At 39.6% G+C, this 15,975-nt stretch overlaps 2 protein-coding genes across 2 annotated transcripts; one reads left to right on the top strand and one right to left on the bottom strand.

Moving 5' to 3' along the window:
* Positions 1 to 1,967: 1,967 nt before the first annotated feature.
* LOC126722358 (uncharacterized) lies at positions 1,968 to 2,699 on the top strand. The gene has a single exon (XM_050425516.1). It carries the CDS (start codon positions 1,968 to 1,970, stop codon positions 2,697 to 2,699), a length of 732 nt encoding a protein of 243 aa, XP_050281473.1.
* An 8,299-nt stretch (positions 2,700 to 10,998) lies between these two features.
* LOC126722359 (uncharacterized) lies at positions 10,999 to 12,213 on the bottom strand. Its single transcript, XM_050425517.1, has one exon. It carries the CDS (start codon positions 12,211 to 12,213, stop codon positions 10,999 to 11,001), a length of 1,215 nt encoding a protein of 404 aa, XP_050281474.1.
* Positions 12,214 to 15,975: the final 3,762 nt, after the last annotated feature.

The raw sequence follows: 15,975 nt of genomic DNA on the forward strand, positions 1-15,975 counted from the left end.
TATACTTAGGGGGAGCTTTTGTTTGAGTTGTTGGAGATGGTGTATGTACTTAGGGGGAGTTTGAGTTTAGTTTGTTTATGCTTATTTTGTTTAGTATGTTTGGTTTTTTTACTTTAGTTATAACTTGTCTCACAAACTTTGATGATATTGATACGTTGTTTATTCTCTTTGGATATCTTGTTTTAGTTTGGATTTGTGAAACCAAGTTATGTTTTATACTTTATTTTCCATACATGCGTTTATGGTTTGCTTTTAGTGTTTCAGGAATTTAAAGGTTAATTCTTTCATGATGCTCCTGTTTATTGTTGCAACTTGTAGATAGTAGATTATGATTGAATTGTAGTAGGGCAATAACTTGTATTGGGTTAGTTCTTGAATTTGAACAATTCATGTGTATGTATGTTTGTCATGGATTGCCAAAGGGGGAGATTGTTAGGTTCAAAATATTTAAGATTAAATGTTTAGGTCCTAATTTTATGTATGTTGGCAAATCGATTACAAAAACATGTCTAGTATAAGATATTCATGTCTTAGAACAGTTTTAGACATTGTTCAAGTTAATTCAAGTCAACATTCAAGAACAGTCAAGTTGTAGAAAGAAGAATTTAGAAATTGCAAGACTCGACCGATTGAGTGTGTTCTTCAATTGATCGAGACAAGAATTTTGCAGATTTTAAAGAAGGCCCAAAAACCTGCGAAACGTTTAAGGTTTGAGTCCAACATTACCAGGTATAAAAGAGAAATCCTAATACATGTTTTCCATGTCTTGTGAGTTACTCTTTTGAGATCTGAGAGGTTCTGTAACCTTCTAACTTGCACTTACTAGAGATTTGATTGATATTAAATGAACTAATGGAGATAAGTTGCTGCATACAAGATCAACTACTGCTAATGATCTAAATCTTAGTAGGATCTTAAAGTCACAAACTAGAGTATTTGTGTGCAACAAATTCAAATAGAAGAGTTTGTGAATTTGGAGTTGCGTGTGGTCATGTGAATAAGTACTACAAGAGGTAGCATTAGATTTAGGGAGAAATTTATTGTAAATACTTCCACTCTATTTAGTGAATTTTTTTGTCTTGTGGATTGTTTATGTTAAATCATCTCTAGGTTTTTTATCTTGAAACTTGACTGTTTCATTGGTTTTCCTAGGTCATAATATTGCTTGTCTTCTTTACTATTCTGCTTTATGTGATATTATTGTTATTGTTTAACCTTGATTTGCTTAATTGACCTAAGTACCAATTTGGTTAATTTATTAGGTTAAATAATTTGAGTGTTCAGGGGTCTAAATATACAAACAATTTGTATTACTGAATTTTTTTTTTCAATTAACATATTTTTAAGTACTCATGGTAACAAAATTTAACAAACACAAACGACCAAAATTGGTGCCTCACAAACACCAACTTGGCAACCTCATCCACCCAATTTTGGGGGGGGGGGGGGGGGGGGGGTGTTGTAAAACAATTAGGGTAAAATGCTGAAAGTATTTTCTGTAAAATATTTAATGGCAAAACAAATAGATCGTAAGTATTTAAAGGAAACAAATTTTTTGATAAAATCACTCGCATGCTCATTGTTTGTCTCACTTTCTGTTATTTGTTTTGAACAATTGCTAATTTGGCTTTAATCTTTTCCATTACTTTCTATCCAGTTCAAACGTATTGGATGAAAATCTACTTACGATAGGATTAAAAATCCTAGTAGACAACCATAAAAAAAAATACTTGCAGTGAAAGCAATAAACACGTGATCAAATAAAAAACTTGCATAATCCTTGTCCAACTCGAAAAGGAGATTGTAAACCGACTTACCTCTAAACCGACTTCTCTTTCTATATATAAGCACACACAAACCTGAAATCCATCATAAAGAAAAACTAGTGTTTAGTTTGTAGGCTATCAATCTCTTGTGGGTAAACTAAGCAATACAAAATCACAAAAACACAAGGGTCTAGCAGCACCATGGCCAAGAAGAAAGCACCCATGGAGATTAGAGTTGAGATGGACAAGAAAATCTGGCACACGTACGTAGTTAACATTGGTGAAGAATTCATGATAAACACCACATGGGTTGTTCAGGATGAGGAACATCTCAGTTTCTGTATAGGCGAGATACGAGAAATATATGGCAAGAAAACGAATCTTGTTGTTGGCCTGTCTGCTGATACCGGCCATGGCTATGGACGAGGTTTCTGCAACTACAAAGGGATGGCGAAAGATGCTCCATTTCAATTATTGCAGCTATGCGTTGGGAGTCACTGCCTTCTCTATAACCTTGATGATGTTAATTATTCCCGACGCAGTTTCACCGGTACCAAGCACAAAGTTCTGAAGGGCTTTCTTTATGATAAATACACCACTGTGGTTGGTGTTGGGATCAAGGAGGTGGCACAGAAGCTTGAAAGAGAGACGGGTGTGATCATAAAGAATCCGGTGGAGCTTCGAAAATTGGCTGAAGCTGAAAAGAGTTTGAAGGGAAACGATGTCCGTGGGTCCAAATTAGAAGATTTAGCCAAACTGGTATTGGGTGAACACATGCATTTTGTAAAGCCTAAGAAGACGACATGGTGGAGCGATAAATATGATGAGTATGAGGATCCTCTACTTTCAAACGATGTAATTATGTATGCTACTGTTGAAGCTTTCCTTGCCTATGAGATTGGATCCAAGTTGTTGAGATGTTCGTATAGGTAGTAGCGGTCTTTTAGTTAGCATGGAGGATTTTAAACTTAGGATTCTAGTTATGCATGTAATTGAATGAGTATGTATGGAGTTAGAGATATCGAAGGTTTTATGTCCTCTTTTATGAGATTTCATCATTTTATATTGTAATTTTATTTTGGGATTTTTTTACCATTGTATGGATAGGTGGAAAAAAAAAAGTTATTGCTAAAACATATATTAACAACTATATGTTTCAAACATTTATTAATATAAATAATAGTTCATGAAAATTTCATTAAAAGTGACATTTATTATTATTTACAATGCATAAAAAAACTTATCAGATAAAAACAATATTCGTTAACGCATGAATTGAACTCGTTCCCCAATATACTGAGTGCAGTTCTTAATCCAACTTCAAAATAAAATCTGCAAAATATGAATTTAATGCTTTAAAAAAGTGTTATATCCCTAATTTTATTGTTTGATTGGTATCTACTGTAACAATATGTTACAATACCTATCGATAAAACCACAAATCCCTTAATCTCATACTATCATTTATATTATTTTTTTGAGAAGGATCGCAAACTATCATTTGATTTGAGAAATTTTTTTAAAATCCATATTTCATAACCCATAACCCATAGATACCCATTTTCCATTAGCAAGTACTAAACAATATTTCTATCAAATTCTCAAATAAACAAAATTTAGGTATTGTTCCTTAATTAAGTTTCCTTCTTAAAATTCAGTTATGAGATTTTTTTTTTTCATAGTAAATTTGAAAATCTAGCACACCAAAAATTGAAATTGTTATAACAATAGGTTTATAAGAATAACCAATGAACAATTTGGATGGTTATTAATTATTATTATTATTTAATAGTATTTAAACATGATATAAAACCCAGAAACAATACTTTGAAATTAAAATATTACTGTGTAAGCCAAAAGCCTTGTAGCTGAATTGACACATTTCCATGCACAAAGTGCTTAGGGGTCTAAGGGGGAAAATGTTCGAGTTGCGGGGTTAGTAGCATATTGTAATTATTTCTCAAAAAAAAAAAAAAAAAAAATATATATATATATATATATATATATCACTGTGCAATGTCTAACGCTGGAAAACAATTTCAAAAACAAAATCAAACCAAGAAATAGCACATATTAGATCTCATTCTTTCTAAAGATTGGGTTGGCTCGCCCCATCAAGAGCTGTCTTCAAAGGAAGAAAATGGGGAGGAAGATTTGCTTGTGCCATGTTTCACTGTTATGAGTAAAATATTAAGGTTTGGTCATGGTGTCTAGAGGTATGCGCTTAAACACTCTAGGTCTATTCATTATCTGTAATCCAGTCATGTGCATGCCTTACATGTAGTATATGCGACCTCACCCTAGCTAAATTCTTCGTACGCGAATTCCTTTCACGAATCTCCACCATGATTACGGCTTGACCCTCTAACCAACTTCAAGAACCCTCCTTGAATTGATCTCCGCAACAACGCTAAGATTAATGGTTCTGTGACTTCAGCTCTTAATCACCAAAGGCAGCAACTCCTTTGTGGATTTAAACTTCTGAACTTACGATTTAATCAATTTTAGGTTCAAGTGATCTCTAGACGTAGGGCATAGCAATAGTCTCTCTCTAATAGTTGTGAAATTATACTTATAATGAACCTTTTATGTTTCTCAAAAAAAAAAAATAAATAATAATAATGAACCTTTTTTATGGTTGCACGTTGGGCATGAAAACCTGCTGTCTAATTCTTTTTTCATGAGTTTCGGTTGATCAATCTTCAGTCGAAAGGCAATCAAAACTCTTTGGATTGATTGAGTAGCGATCGAAAGGCTGTTGAAATCAAATGTTCAATCGATCAAGCATCGTTTGAATGGCAATCAGAATCTTGAATAACTATCTTCTTTCGAGTTGCATGTTGGACCTTTTGAACTTTGATTTTAACACACTAAAGACTTGATAAGATATTACAATGTCATGGAATTTGACAGTGCACAACATAACAATACAAAAACAATAATTTGGAGATAAATTATTTTGTATCCCAAGATATTACAAAAAACCAATAGATCTCACTTTAAAAAATGGGCTTCAAAAATAATTTTGGTATATTTAGCCCAAAAAAACCAAAATATTTGATATTGCCCTTGGAGATAACTCTAGATTTAATGGCAATATTTAGCACTACTCCTATCATCCCAGCAGTGACCACTATGACCATTGATGTTGCCGAAACCACCATGAGCAGGTCATTCTAGATTTTGAGCTCCTTCTTGTCCACGCTGCAGTCATCATTTATAAATGTAAATGATCCAAATCGGAATACAAAGCCTTCGTAGCAGGGCGAGGAGACAAAAGGGAAAGAATAAAAACTTTTTGCCCAACAAATATCTTGTAATTAATGATTATTAAAAAAAATCATCTGATTTCCGATGCACATATGCCTTACTACCCCTTTGTTTTTTGATAAATTGTAGTGGTATACAACCATCAACACACAAGAATGGGCCTGAATTTGAGATGGAGAGGTAGAGGAGATTTTATTTTTTAAGGTGTTTCTATTAGAGCATTAGTACTTTAGTGTGTGTAACTATGGTAATCATGGAATATTTTGTGAGTATAATAAATATGTATTCTCTTCTCTCATATAATAGTAAGTCTTATTAATTTATTATGATTCTATTTGAAATTGTATTGTCTATTATTTGAAAGAAAATATAATATATATATCAAGATTCTAAGGAAGGGTCTAAATATATATAGAATAAAATTTAAATTCAATTTTAAAATATTTATTAGAGTAATAACATGTAAATTTGTGAGGCATAAAAAACTTATGTGGTATAATATTTTGAAGTTAACTAAAAGTCAAATGACTTCAGTTTATATATATTATAAATAATCTTAAATTGACACCAATGTATTAATTAAAGAATTAATTATTACTAATGGTCAGAGTTAGCAATTTAATAAACAGCAAAACCACAATACCACAGTAAAAAGTAATACAAAAAAAATAACAATTTTAGGTGATGATGCCGAAAACTTTAGAAGAACTCTATAAAAGAAAAATCGCTGTAGGAGTATTCAATTCCATACAAAATTTTTACAATAGAAAAAACAACTACAACAAGTCTATACTCACAGAATCTATATGGACTAGATGTGTGTCCCTAAACTTTGGAATTGTTCTATAGAACTTCCACCACAAATTGTTCGATCAAGTGAGGATTGAGTGAAGTCTCTTTTATTTTAATGATCGCTTGAGCGAGTCTTAAAAGTGCTTAAGCAACTCTTCATGAACTGGCAACCTTCAAATAGCAACCTGACTCACTATATAACTTACTTAATTTGCAATTATTAAAACCCTCATTAAAGAACGTTTTTGCATAGGAATTAGCCAACTTGGATCTAAATCCTAACAAATGTTGAGTTCAAGTATACTTCGTATGTTTGTCAATGCTAGACAACTGAATAACTTCTCATTAAATGTGATTTTTGAAAAATTACCATTAGAATATGATGATGCCTAGATCGTCAGCCAAGGATGATCATCCAGATTGATGTCGTCCTTAACCAACCTGATCTCCAAGAATGAATGAAGAGAAGAAGAAATGTAGATCACCGGTGTGGTGTCTGCCAAAAAGCCTCTGATGCTAAAGTCAGAAAAATTGACAAAAGAGATGTTAAGAAAACAATATGCTAGAGTTTCAGAATTACTTTTTATATCCCCTTTTGGATTTCATTGCTATGTATATATATGCATGCACACGCGGGTGATTTCTTCTAGCCGTTGGTGGAGCCTTGATGGAGACTTTATTCTCTCCTGGTAACGCCTCTGCGGGGTGTTAATGGTGGGTTGCCCTTCCAACGGTATGGAAGCTGATCAATGGTTTGTAACAGTTCATTGATGAGTGAAGGTGGATTTATCCGTCCTTGTTCGGCAACCATTGTTGCCAGGACGAATCTGGATATATTCCTCATCCTTGATTGTGGTAATGGACGACGATAATATGATCGAGCCTATCAGCTGCCCCCCTATTCTGAGGTCGTCCACAACTTGGAAAGTCATAGGAATACGAAAGGATTTATTGATTTATTTATTATATATATATATATATTTTTTTTTTTGTGATTATGGTGTTTGGGGTTCTGCTCCGCATTGATTACTTAATGGTGGCTTTGACACACTTCGCGGCCACGTGTTTGATTTTGATTGGCCGGGGGGTCTCATTTCCGGTGAAAACATTTTCAGGTTTCCTGCACTTTTCAAGGCAAAACCTTTTGATTTTTGGCTTTCTCCTTTTTCATTCTTCATCTTCTCTTTGCGATTGGTTTCTTTGACTCCCTTAGTTGCGTATTTTGCTCTTAGTCTTCTCAGTTTCCTCCCTAATTTTCAGGTATGCCCCTCATTTACGCTTTCTTTCCTTTCTGAATTTTGCTTGTATTTGTGTCATTTAAGTTCTTTTTTTCTTTTTGTGCTTCCCTTTCTTCTTTTTGAGTGGTGTTGTTTCTCTTTAATGGTGGATAACTTTGAAGTTAAACGTACCTCTCCTTCCATAGCATTTCTTTTTGCCCGCTTAGGGGCTTTAGTGGAATCTTCCGTCGACCCATTGGGTACGCTTTCGCCTAGTGGTTCATACCCGCAGGTTGAGGAATTTGTTTTTAGTGGCAGTGGCTTAGGTTTAGTGTTGGGTGATTTATATCCTTTACTGTACAAATCTCAGGTTTGGTTTCAGTTTGTTTGAGGGATCCTAAAGGGGGGGAAATATGGGGTCTAAGGAGGGGTCAGGGGACTTAGAGAGAGGCTCGTCTTCTAATGTAGGCAAGGAAGGGGCCAGGTTAGATACAACAACTTCCATGCCTTCTCACTCGCCCTCGTCTTCCCATTCTCCTGCTCTGGCCATTGCCTGTCCTTTCCATGCCCTCAAGTAGAAATGTTCCTTGAAAATAGAAGTCTTTAGCAAGTTCAAAGATAGGTTTCAATTTCCCGAGAGGACCAGGGCTCGTCTTCCCAGAAAGGGTAAGAAGGCTTGCTCCTTCGCTCATGGGGAAGTTTGTTTTTATAAGGCTGCATTTTCGTGCGGCCTTAGATTTCCCATCCATCCGTTCATCATGGAGCTTCTTCACTGTCTAAACCTTGCACCAGGGCAGCTTATGCCCAACTCGTGGAGAATAGTCATAAGTTATATGGTGATTTGGACGACCATCGCTGACGGAGACATGATCACGATCAATGAGTTCGTCCATCTATACCATTTGAAAAAGTCCAAGAAATTTGGGTATTATGAGTTTGTACCTTGGAATAGGAAGTTGCGTCTTATCGTTGATCTTCCGTCGTCCTTCCGTTATTGGAAGTCTAGATACTTCTTTGTATCAGGTGACGGTTAGGAGACACTGTCTGATGATTTTTGGGGAAATGTACCTAGGTTGCTGCGCCGGTGGGAGACCCCTTTGATTGGTGCGTTTGCTCCTCATGAGATGCCCCTCTCCTTCTTTTTCTCTCTTTTTTTTTTTTTTTTTTTTTTTTAATTTCTTCTTGCTTTTGTATTTTGCAGTAAAAGAACGTCCTGAGCTTGAGAGCAAGTTCGAAGAACGGGTTCAGGCGGCAATCAAGTACGCAAGGACGATTGATGATTTTGGCGAATTGATTGATCCACACACTTTAGCTCGTCACTGCTTAGGGCCGAAGCCTTCTCTCTACGTCCTCAGCACACTTAACCGAGAAGAGAAAAAGCGTAAGCTGTCTTTGCAAATGGATTCATCTTATCTCCTTTTTCTTCGTCCTTAACTTCTTGTTTTCTTTGGCGTAGAGATGACGACCAAGTTTAACAAGGAGATGTATAAGAAAATCAAGGAGAAGAAGAATGAGCCTCTTTCCTATATTGGTCAGAGAATGTTAAGGATCACGGATAAGAAAAAGGAGAAAGAGGTGGTGGAGAGAGGTTCGTCCACCCCTGCCTTGGACCTAGATGAGGGTCAGGCTGCTTCTCCTGGTATTTCTATTGAGGAGATGGCCCGTCCTTCAAAAAAGCAGAAAGTGGTGAATAAGGGAAAAGAGAAAATTGGTTTTAGTGTTTGGTCTGATGCCAAGATGGCTATGGACCGTGCTAATGAGCTCCTCACTCCTAGGGAGATGAAAGAGATCTCGAGCGTACCCTCCCACGAGATGGTGAGCCGTCATGTCCACAAGCTCGTGCAGGTAAGCCTCCACATCTTCATCTTCTTTTTCTTCGTCCTTAAGTGTTTAACTGTTTTTATTGACTTTGATGGGGCTTTTCGTTGTAAGGTGTTAGGGGAGACCATGCATATCACCACCCAGTACTTGGCAAATGAGGAGAAGGTCGTTGTGGCCAACTCGAAGGTGGAAGCGCTTGAGGCTGAGGCTTCAGGCCTACGGAAGGATTTGATCGCAGCCATGGACGCTCTCAATACTTCCAAGGGACAGATTCAAATTTTGACGGAGCAGCTGGAATCTGAGAAGCAATCAGTGAAGCAAAAGGACGAACTCCTTGCAACAGCTACCCAAAAGATGAAGGTTGTCGTGGCCAAGGCCGTCATTGCCTTCCAGACCACAGAGAAATACAACACTATCCTGTTCCAGTGGTACTTCAAAGGCTTTGAACTACTCCGAAGATATCTGATCAAGCACGGCCCTGGCACAGACCTTGAAGACTTGGATTTTGAAACTGTTGACAAAGAGATTGAGGAGGACGAGGCAGCTCAGACCGCAGCGTCCATTGGTGCGGAACCTTCCCAGGCGAACAAGGACGATGATGCTGCCCCCCAAGCCTGATTCTGCTGCTTCTTATCAAAGTTTTTTTTTTTTTTTTTGATGTATGTCTTAAGGTTACTGGACAACTGGTATTTGGATGCCCCACTTGTTTTTGGGCCCCCTTTTTTTTTTTTTTTTGAACAGTTTGGTTTTATATAATATGTTTATTGATTTACCTTTACCTTCTAGGTTGGTTGCTATCTTTTGCTTGTGATGTGTTAGGATCTATTTTTGGATGTTCTTCTCTTCCCTTCGGGGACTTATAAAAATTTTGTCAGCATATTTCACTTATCCTCGTCCTTTTGTGGACTTAGAGGATTTTGTCCCAAGAACTTTTGGGGAATCATATCGTCGCTTTAATTAGGACGATGTACATATCATCATACCTTTTAGGACGATGTACGTTTATATAAGGGATCTTATCGCCTTTTTTTATTCGGGATGATATACATCCATTTAAGGAATCTTATCATCTTTTTTGTTTAGGACGATGTACATCCATTCAAGGAATCCTATCGTCTTTTTTTTTTTTTTTTTAGGACGATGTACATCCATTTAAGGAATCTTATTGTCTTTCTTGCTTAGGACGATGTACATCCATTTAAGAAATCTTATCGTCTTCTTATTCAGGACAATGTACATCAATTTAAGGAATCTTATCGTTTTTTTTTCGTTTAGGATGACATACACCCATTTAAGGAATCTTATCGTCTCTTTTACTCAGGACAACTATTTCGATCTTTCGGGGAGGGAAGAATTGTAGCGCATGGTTTGTTGGGCAACGTTTGTGAAATGCTGAATAACACTTATGAAATGCTGAATAATACTTAATGAATTCTGAATAATCACTTACATAAGAAGGGAAGCACAAAATTAAATTGGGTTTTACAATTAGGCTATGGTTCCTTTTCGTAATACCTCTTTAGATGTTCGACATTCCATGGATGAGGTAGTCTCTTTCCTTCTGAGTCTTCTAGATGGTAACTTCTCTGGTGTGAATAGTGGACGACTCTATAGGACCATTCCCAAGTTGGGCCTAGTTTGCCTTGTGTTGGATCTTTTGTTGCAGGAGTAACTTTTTGAAGGACGAGATCTCCGATGTTGAATCTTTTCAACTTCACTCTCCAATTGTAGTATTCGACCATCTTCTGCTGGTATTTGGCCATTCTTTGGGATGCTTGGTCTCTAACCTCGTCTAGACAGTCCAGGTTCTGCTTCAGTTGATCGTCGTTGATTTGCTCGTCAAAGAATTCTCTCCTAAGGCTAGTGAGCCCTACTTCGACCGGGATGACTGCTTCTGTGCCATACGTCAGATTGAATGGTGTTTCTCTTGTTGGTGTTCGTGTCGTCGTCCTGTATGCCCACAAGACACTTTGTAATTCTTTGGGCCATGCTCCCTTTGCCCCCACTAACCGGGACTTAATGATCTTGAGCAAGGTTCGGTTGGTTACTTCCATCTGTCCATTGGCCTGAGGATGTCTTGGTGATGAGTACCTGTTTTTGATGCCCAAGCCCGAGGAAAATGATCTGAATTTCTAGTTGTCAAATTGACGATCATTATTTGATATGATCGTTCTAGGTATCCCGAACCTGTAAACAATATTTTTCCACACAAAATTTTGTATCTTTGCTTCCGTGATTGTTGCAAGGGCTTCCGCTTCGACCCACCTTGTGAAGTAGTCAATCGCGACGAGCAGGAACTTCATTTGTCTCTTTTCCTGTGGTAAGGGACCCATGATGTCGATCCTCCATTGTGCAAATGGCCAAGGCGAGGAAATTGTCATCATCTTTTCTCCGAGGACTCGTTGAACATTTCTGTACCTTTGGCAACTGTTACACTTCTTCATGAAATTGGCTGCATCTTGCTGCATTGTCGGCCAGAAGTAGCCTGTTCTCATAATTTTCCTTACAAGGGACTTTGCCCCTATGTGGTCTCTGTAGATTCCCCTGTGTACTTCTTCCAAGACGTATCTGGCTTCTTCCTCTTCTATACATCTTAAATATGGTTGGGAGTAACCCCTTTTGTAGAGCTCGTCATTTAGTATTGTATACTTGGCAGCACGTTTCTGGATCTTCTTAGCTTCTTTAGGATTTGGTGGTAATCGTCCTTCTTGAAGGAACGACAGAATTGGGCTCGTCCATCTTGGGCTGGTGTGTACTGAGAAAGTTTGAAGTTCCTTGATGCTAGAGGAGTTTTGTTCTTCCAGCCTCCAATTATTCATTTTATCCCGGTTGTCTGTTAAGGCGCTTCGTGCTACCTCGTCAGCTTCTGCATCCCGATCCCGTGGGATTTGAACGAACTCTGTGTGATGAAAGGCACTTACCAGCTGGTTCGTCAGTTTGAGGTATTTCTGCATCCTCGTCTCTTTTGCTTCGAACTCTCCTCTAACTTGCCCTATGACGAGCTGCGAGTTGCTCTTGAGCACGATATTTTCAGCTCCAAGTGCTTGAGCTATTCTTAGTCTTATCAGCAAGGCCTCATACTCTGCTTCGTTATTAGTTATAGGGAATTTGAGCTGGACCCCATACTTGAGAACGTCTTGTTTAGGGGAACTAATAACAATGCCTGCTCTGCCTCCTTTTTGAGTGGATGATCTGTCAGTGTTTATCATCCAGAGATCTTCTTGGTCGCTTGTGTTCTCGAGGGTGGTGAATTCCGCTATGAAATCGGCCAACGCTTGAGCCTTTATGGCTGTCTGTGGACGGTATTCTATATCAAACTGGCTGAGCTCGACAGCCCATTGTACCATTCGTCCTGCGGCTTCGGGTTTGTTCATTGCTTTTTTAATGGGTTAGTCCGTCATTACTATGATAGGATTGGCTTGAAAGTATGGACGAAGTTTTCTCAAGGCCACTATCAGGGTGAAGGTGATCTTCTCTATGCGAGGATACAGCGCCTCGGCACCCTGGAAAGCTTGGCTGACATAGTATACAGGGAGTTGCAACATGTCTTCTTCTCTGATCATCGTTGCGCTGACGGCCGTGACAGATATAGCTAAGTATAAGAATAAGTCTTCGCCTTTTTTCGACAGTCTTAAGAGTGGAGGGTTGCTCAGATAGTGCTTCAACTCTTGGAATGCTGTTTCACATTCCTCAGTCCAGGCAAACACTTTCTTCAAAGTCTTGAATAATGGAAGGCATTTGTCTATGGCCTTCGAGACAAACCTATTGAGGGTTGCTATTCTTCCTATGAGGGATTGTACTTCTTTGACTGTCTTGGGTGAAGACATTTCGAGGATGGCCTTGACCTTCTCGGGGTTTGCTTCGATCCCTCTCTGCGATACCATAAACCTGAGGAATTTTCCTAAGGAAACCCCGAAAGCACATTTGGACGGGTTCAACTTCATGCTGTAGTGCCTGAGTGTGTTGAACGTCTCCTTGAGGTCATCCAAATGATCCTCTTCCTCTTCGCTCTTGACAAGCATATCGTCAACATATACCTCCACATTTCTCCCTATCTGTTTCTCGAACATCTGGTTCACCAACCTTTGATAGATGGCCCCTGCATTCTTGAGTCCAAAAGGCATGACTCGGTAGCAGTAGAGCCCCTGGCTGGTGATAAGGGTAGTATTTTCTTGGTCTTCTTCAGCCATTTGTATTTGGTTATATCCGGAAAATGCATCCATGACCTTGAGAAGTTTATGTCCTGCGGTGGAATCTACCAGCTGATCAATTATGGGTAATGGAAAACTGTCTTTTGGTCAGGCTTGATTAAGATCTGTGAAGTCGACACACATTCTCCACTTCCCGTTTGCTTTCTTGATCATGACCACGTTGGCCAACCACTCAGGGTAGTGGACTTCCCGAATAAATTTTGCTGCAAGTAACTTATTTACTTCGTCCATTACTGCTTTGTTTCGTTCGGGGGCAAAGACTCTTCTTTTCTGCTGGACGGGCTCCTTCTCTAGGTCAACATTCAGGCGATGTTGGATGAGGTTTGCTGGGATTCCTGGCATATCCTCATAGCTTCAAGCAAATACAACGAGGTTATCTTTCAGGAAGTTGATGATTCCTTCCTTCGTCCTGGGACTCAGATTCATCCCTATTTGGGTCGTCTTTGCTGGACTTTCTTCAACTAACTCTATCGTTTCTAGCTTCTCAACGATCTTTGGTGTTTTTTTCTCGATTGTCCATGTATGGTTCTCTCTTAATGCCAGGACAGCCTGGTTACACTCTTTTGCCAACACCTGGTCTCTTTTTATCTCTCCGACCCCCTATTCCATTGGAAATTTTACCTTCAAGCAGTACATGGAAGTAGCAGCCTTCCAGCGGTTGAGCGTTGGTCGTCCTATGATCACGTTGTAGGACGAGGGTGAGTCTACTAACAAGAAGTTGTGCTGGTTGGTTACCTGGAGGGGGTACGAACCGGCGGTCACTGTCAACATCACTATTCCCCTGGGGTATACCTTGTCTCCACTGAAACTGACGAGGGGGGACTCGAAAGGACGGAGCCTTTTTGGGTCTAGCTTTAGTTGCTAGAAGGCGGTAAGGTAGATAATGTCGGCTGAGCTCCCGTTGTCAACCAGAACTCTCCTCGTATTGAACCCCTCGATCATGATCATAATGACAAGTGGGTCATCATGAGGTTGCTTTACACCCCTGGCATCTTCTTCTGAGAAGTACATGTCTTGGTTGGTTCGTCTTTGCTTCAGGGGAGGTAGACTGTGAACACTGTTTACCTGTCTTTGGTGTGACTTCCTAAGGGATTTGAATGATCCCCCTATGGTTGGTCCCCCGGTGATGGTCTTTATCTCCCTTAGTGCACTCTGTGGACGAGGTGGTGGGCGATCTTCATCTTTCCTTGAACCCCCGTGCTGACCTTTCTGGCTGTATCTGCTGGAATCTCCCCTTTTTACATATTGTTGAAGTTTTCCATTCCGAATAAGTTCTTCAATCTACTCCTTCAGATCCCTGCAATCCTCTGTGTAATGCCCATGGTCTTTGTGAAAACGGCAGTATTTCCTCTTGTTGCGCAAACTAGACGATGAATGGAGTGGCCTCAGCCACTTAAGAGATGGTTTGTCCCTTATTTCCGTTAGAATCTGGTCAACAGGCATCACCAACGGTGTGAATTTCGTTGGACGAAGGTTCTTGTCCTCCCTTCGTCTATTTCCTTCGTCATTCCGTCGATCAACCCGATCTCTTTTTTGTCCTCTTTGATTGTCCTTCTTTTCCTTGCTTTTCTCTGCTCCATCAATGGCTACCAGAGCTTTTTCAGGGTCCATATACTTTTGTGCTTTCAACAATGTCTCGGCCATTGTCTTGGGGGGATTCTTTGCCAGGGATGCCACGAAATCTCTAGACTTCAAACCTGCCTTGAAGGTCATGAGATGTACCTTGTCATCCGCCTCGTCTACTTCCAGCATTCCTCGAGTGAAACGTGTTACATAAGACCTCAATGGTTCCTTCTTCCCTTGTCTGATGGTGAGCAGTTGGTCGACAGTCCTTTTTGAACGTTGCCCGCCTATGAAATGACGGACAAAGGAACTGCTCAACTGCTCAAAGTTATTAATGGACGGTGTTGGCAACTTGTTGAACCACTCCCTGGCCGCCCCTTTGAGGGTAGTGGGAATGGAGCTGCACAAAATCTCGTCGGGGGGCTATTAAAGGCCTAGGGTTGTCTTGAAGGTATTCAGGTGATCCAGGGGATCTTTCATCCCGTCGAAGGGCTCAAGCTGTGGTAGACGGAATTTGGAGGGTACTAGGCACTCCTGGACGGCCATGGTGAAAGGTGAATCCGTCTTCCTGACTATCTTTTCCAAGCTTTGGTCTGTCTTTCCTTTGATGGCGTTTCTCAATTCGTCCATCTCCTTTCTCATCTCTCTTAGGAGATTTGAGCTTGTCTCTTCTGGAGTGTTGTTTCGTCTTTTGTTACTGTCTTCATCGTCACCCCTGTTGATGTTTGCACGGTTGTCTTCCTGTAGCAACCGTTGCCTCATCTCCTGGTTTTGCCTAGTAAGTTCTTCTACAGTGGTTGTGAGCGACTAAATTTGTAGGGCCAACGCGGCAGGATCTGGGTTAGTACTGGATTCCATCTGGACTTGCGAGTTAACTGGGACAGATCACGTGTTGAGTAGCAATCGTTCCCACAGACAGCGCCAAATTGATGATGCCTAGATCGTCAGTCAAGGATGATCGTCCAGATTGATGTCGTCCTCAACCAACCTGATCTCCAAGAATGAATGAAGAGAAGAAGAAATGTAGATCACCGGTGTGGTGCCTGTCAAAAAGCCTCCGATACTAAAGTCAGAAAAATTGACAAAAGTGATGTTAAGAAGACAATATGCTAGAGTTTTAGAATTACTTTTTATATCCCCTTTTGGATTTCATTGCTATGTATATATATGCATGCACACGCGGATGATTTCTTCTAGCCGTTGGTGGAGCCTTGATGGAGACTTTATTCTCTCCTGGTAACGCCTCTGCGGGGTGTTAATGGTGGGTGGCCCTTCCAACGGTGTGGAAGCTGATCAATGCTTTGTAACGGTTCATTGATGAGTGAAGGTGGATTT

The sequence above is a fragment of the Quercus robur genome, chromosome 4 (assembly GCF_932294415.1).
Source record: "Quercus robur chromosome 4, dhQueRobu3.1, whole genome shotgun sequence".
Classification (NCBI taxonomy): Eukaryota; Viridiplantae; Streptophyta; class Magnoliopsida; order Fagales; family Fagaceae; genus Quercus; species Quercus robur.

Excerpts from the sequence above, each read along its gene's own strand:
- LOC126722359 (XM_050425517.1), bottom strand. The coding sequence starts at position 12,213 with ATGGTACAATGGGCTGTCGAGCTCAGCCAGTTTGATATAGAATACCGT.
- LOC126722358 (XM_050425516.1), top strand. The coding sequence starts at position 1,968 with ATGGCCAAGAAGAAAGCACCCATGGAGATTAGAGTTGAGATGGACAAG.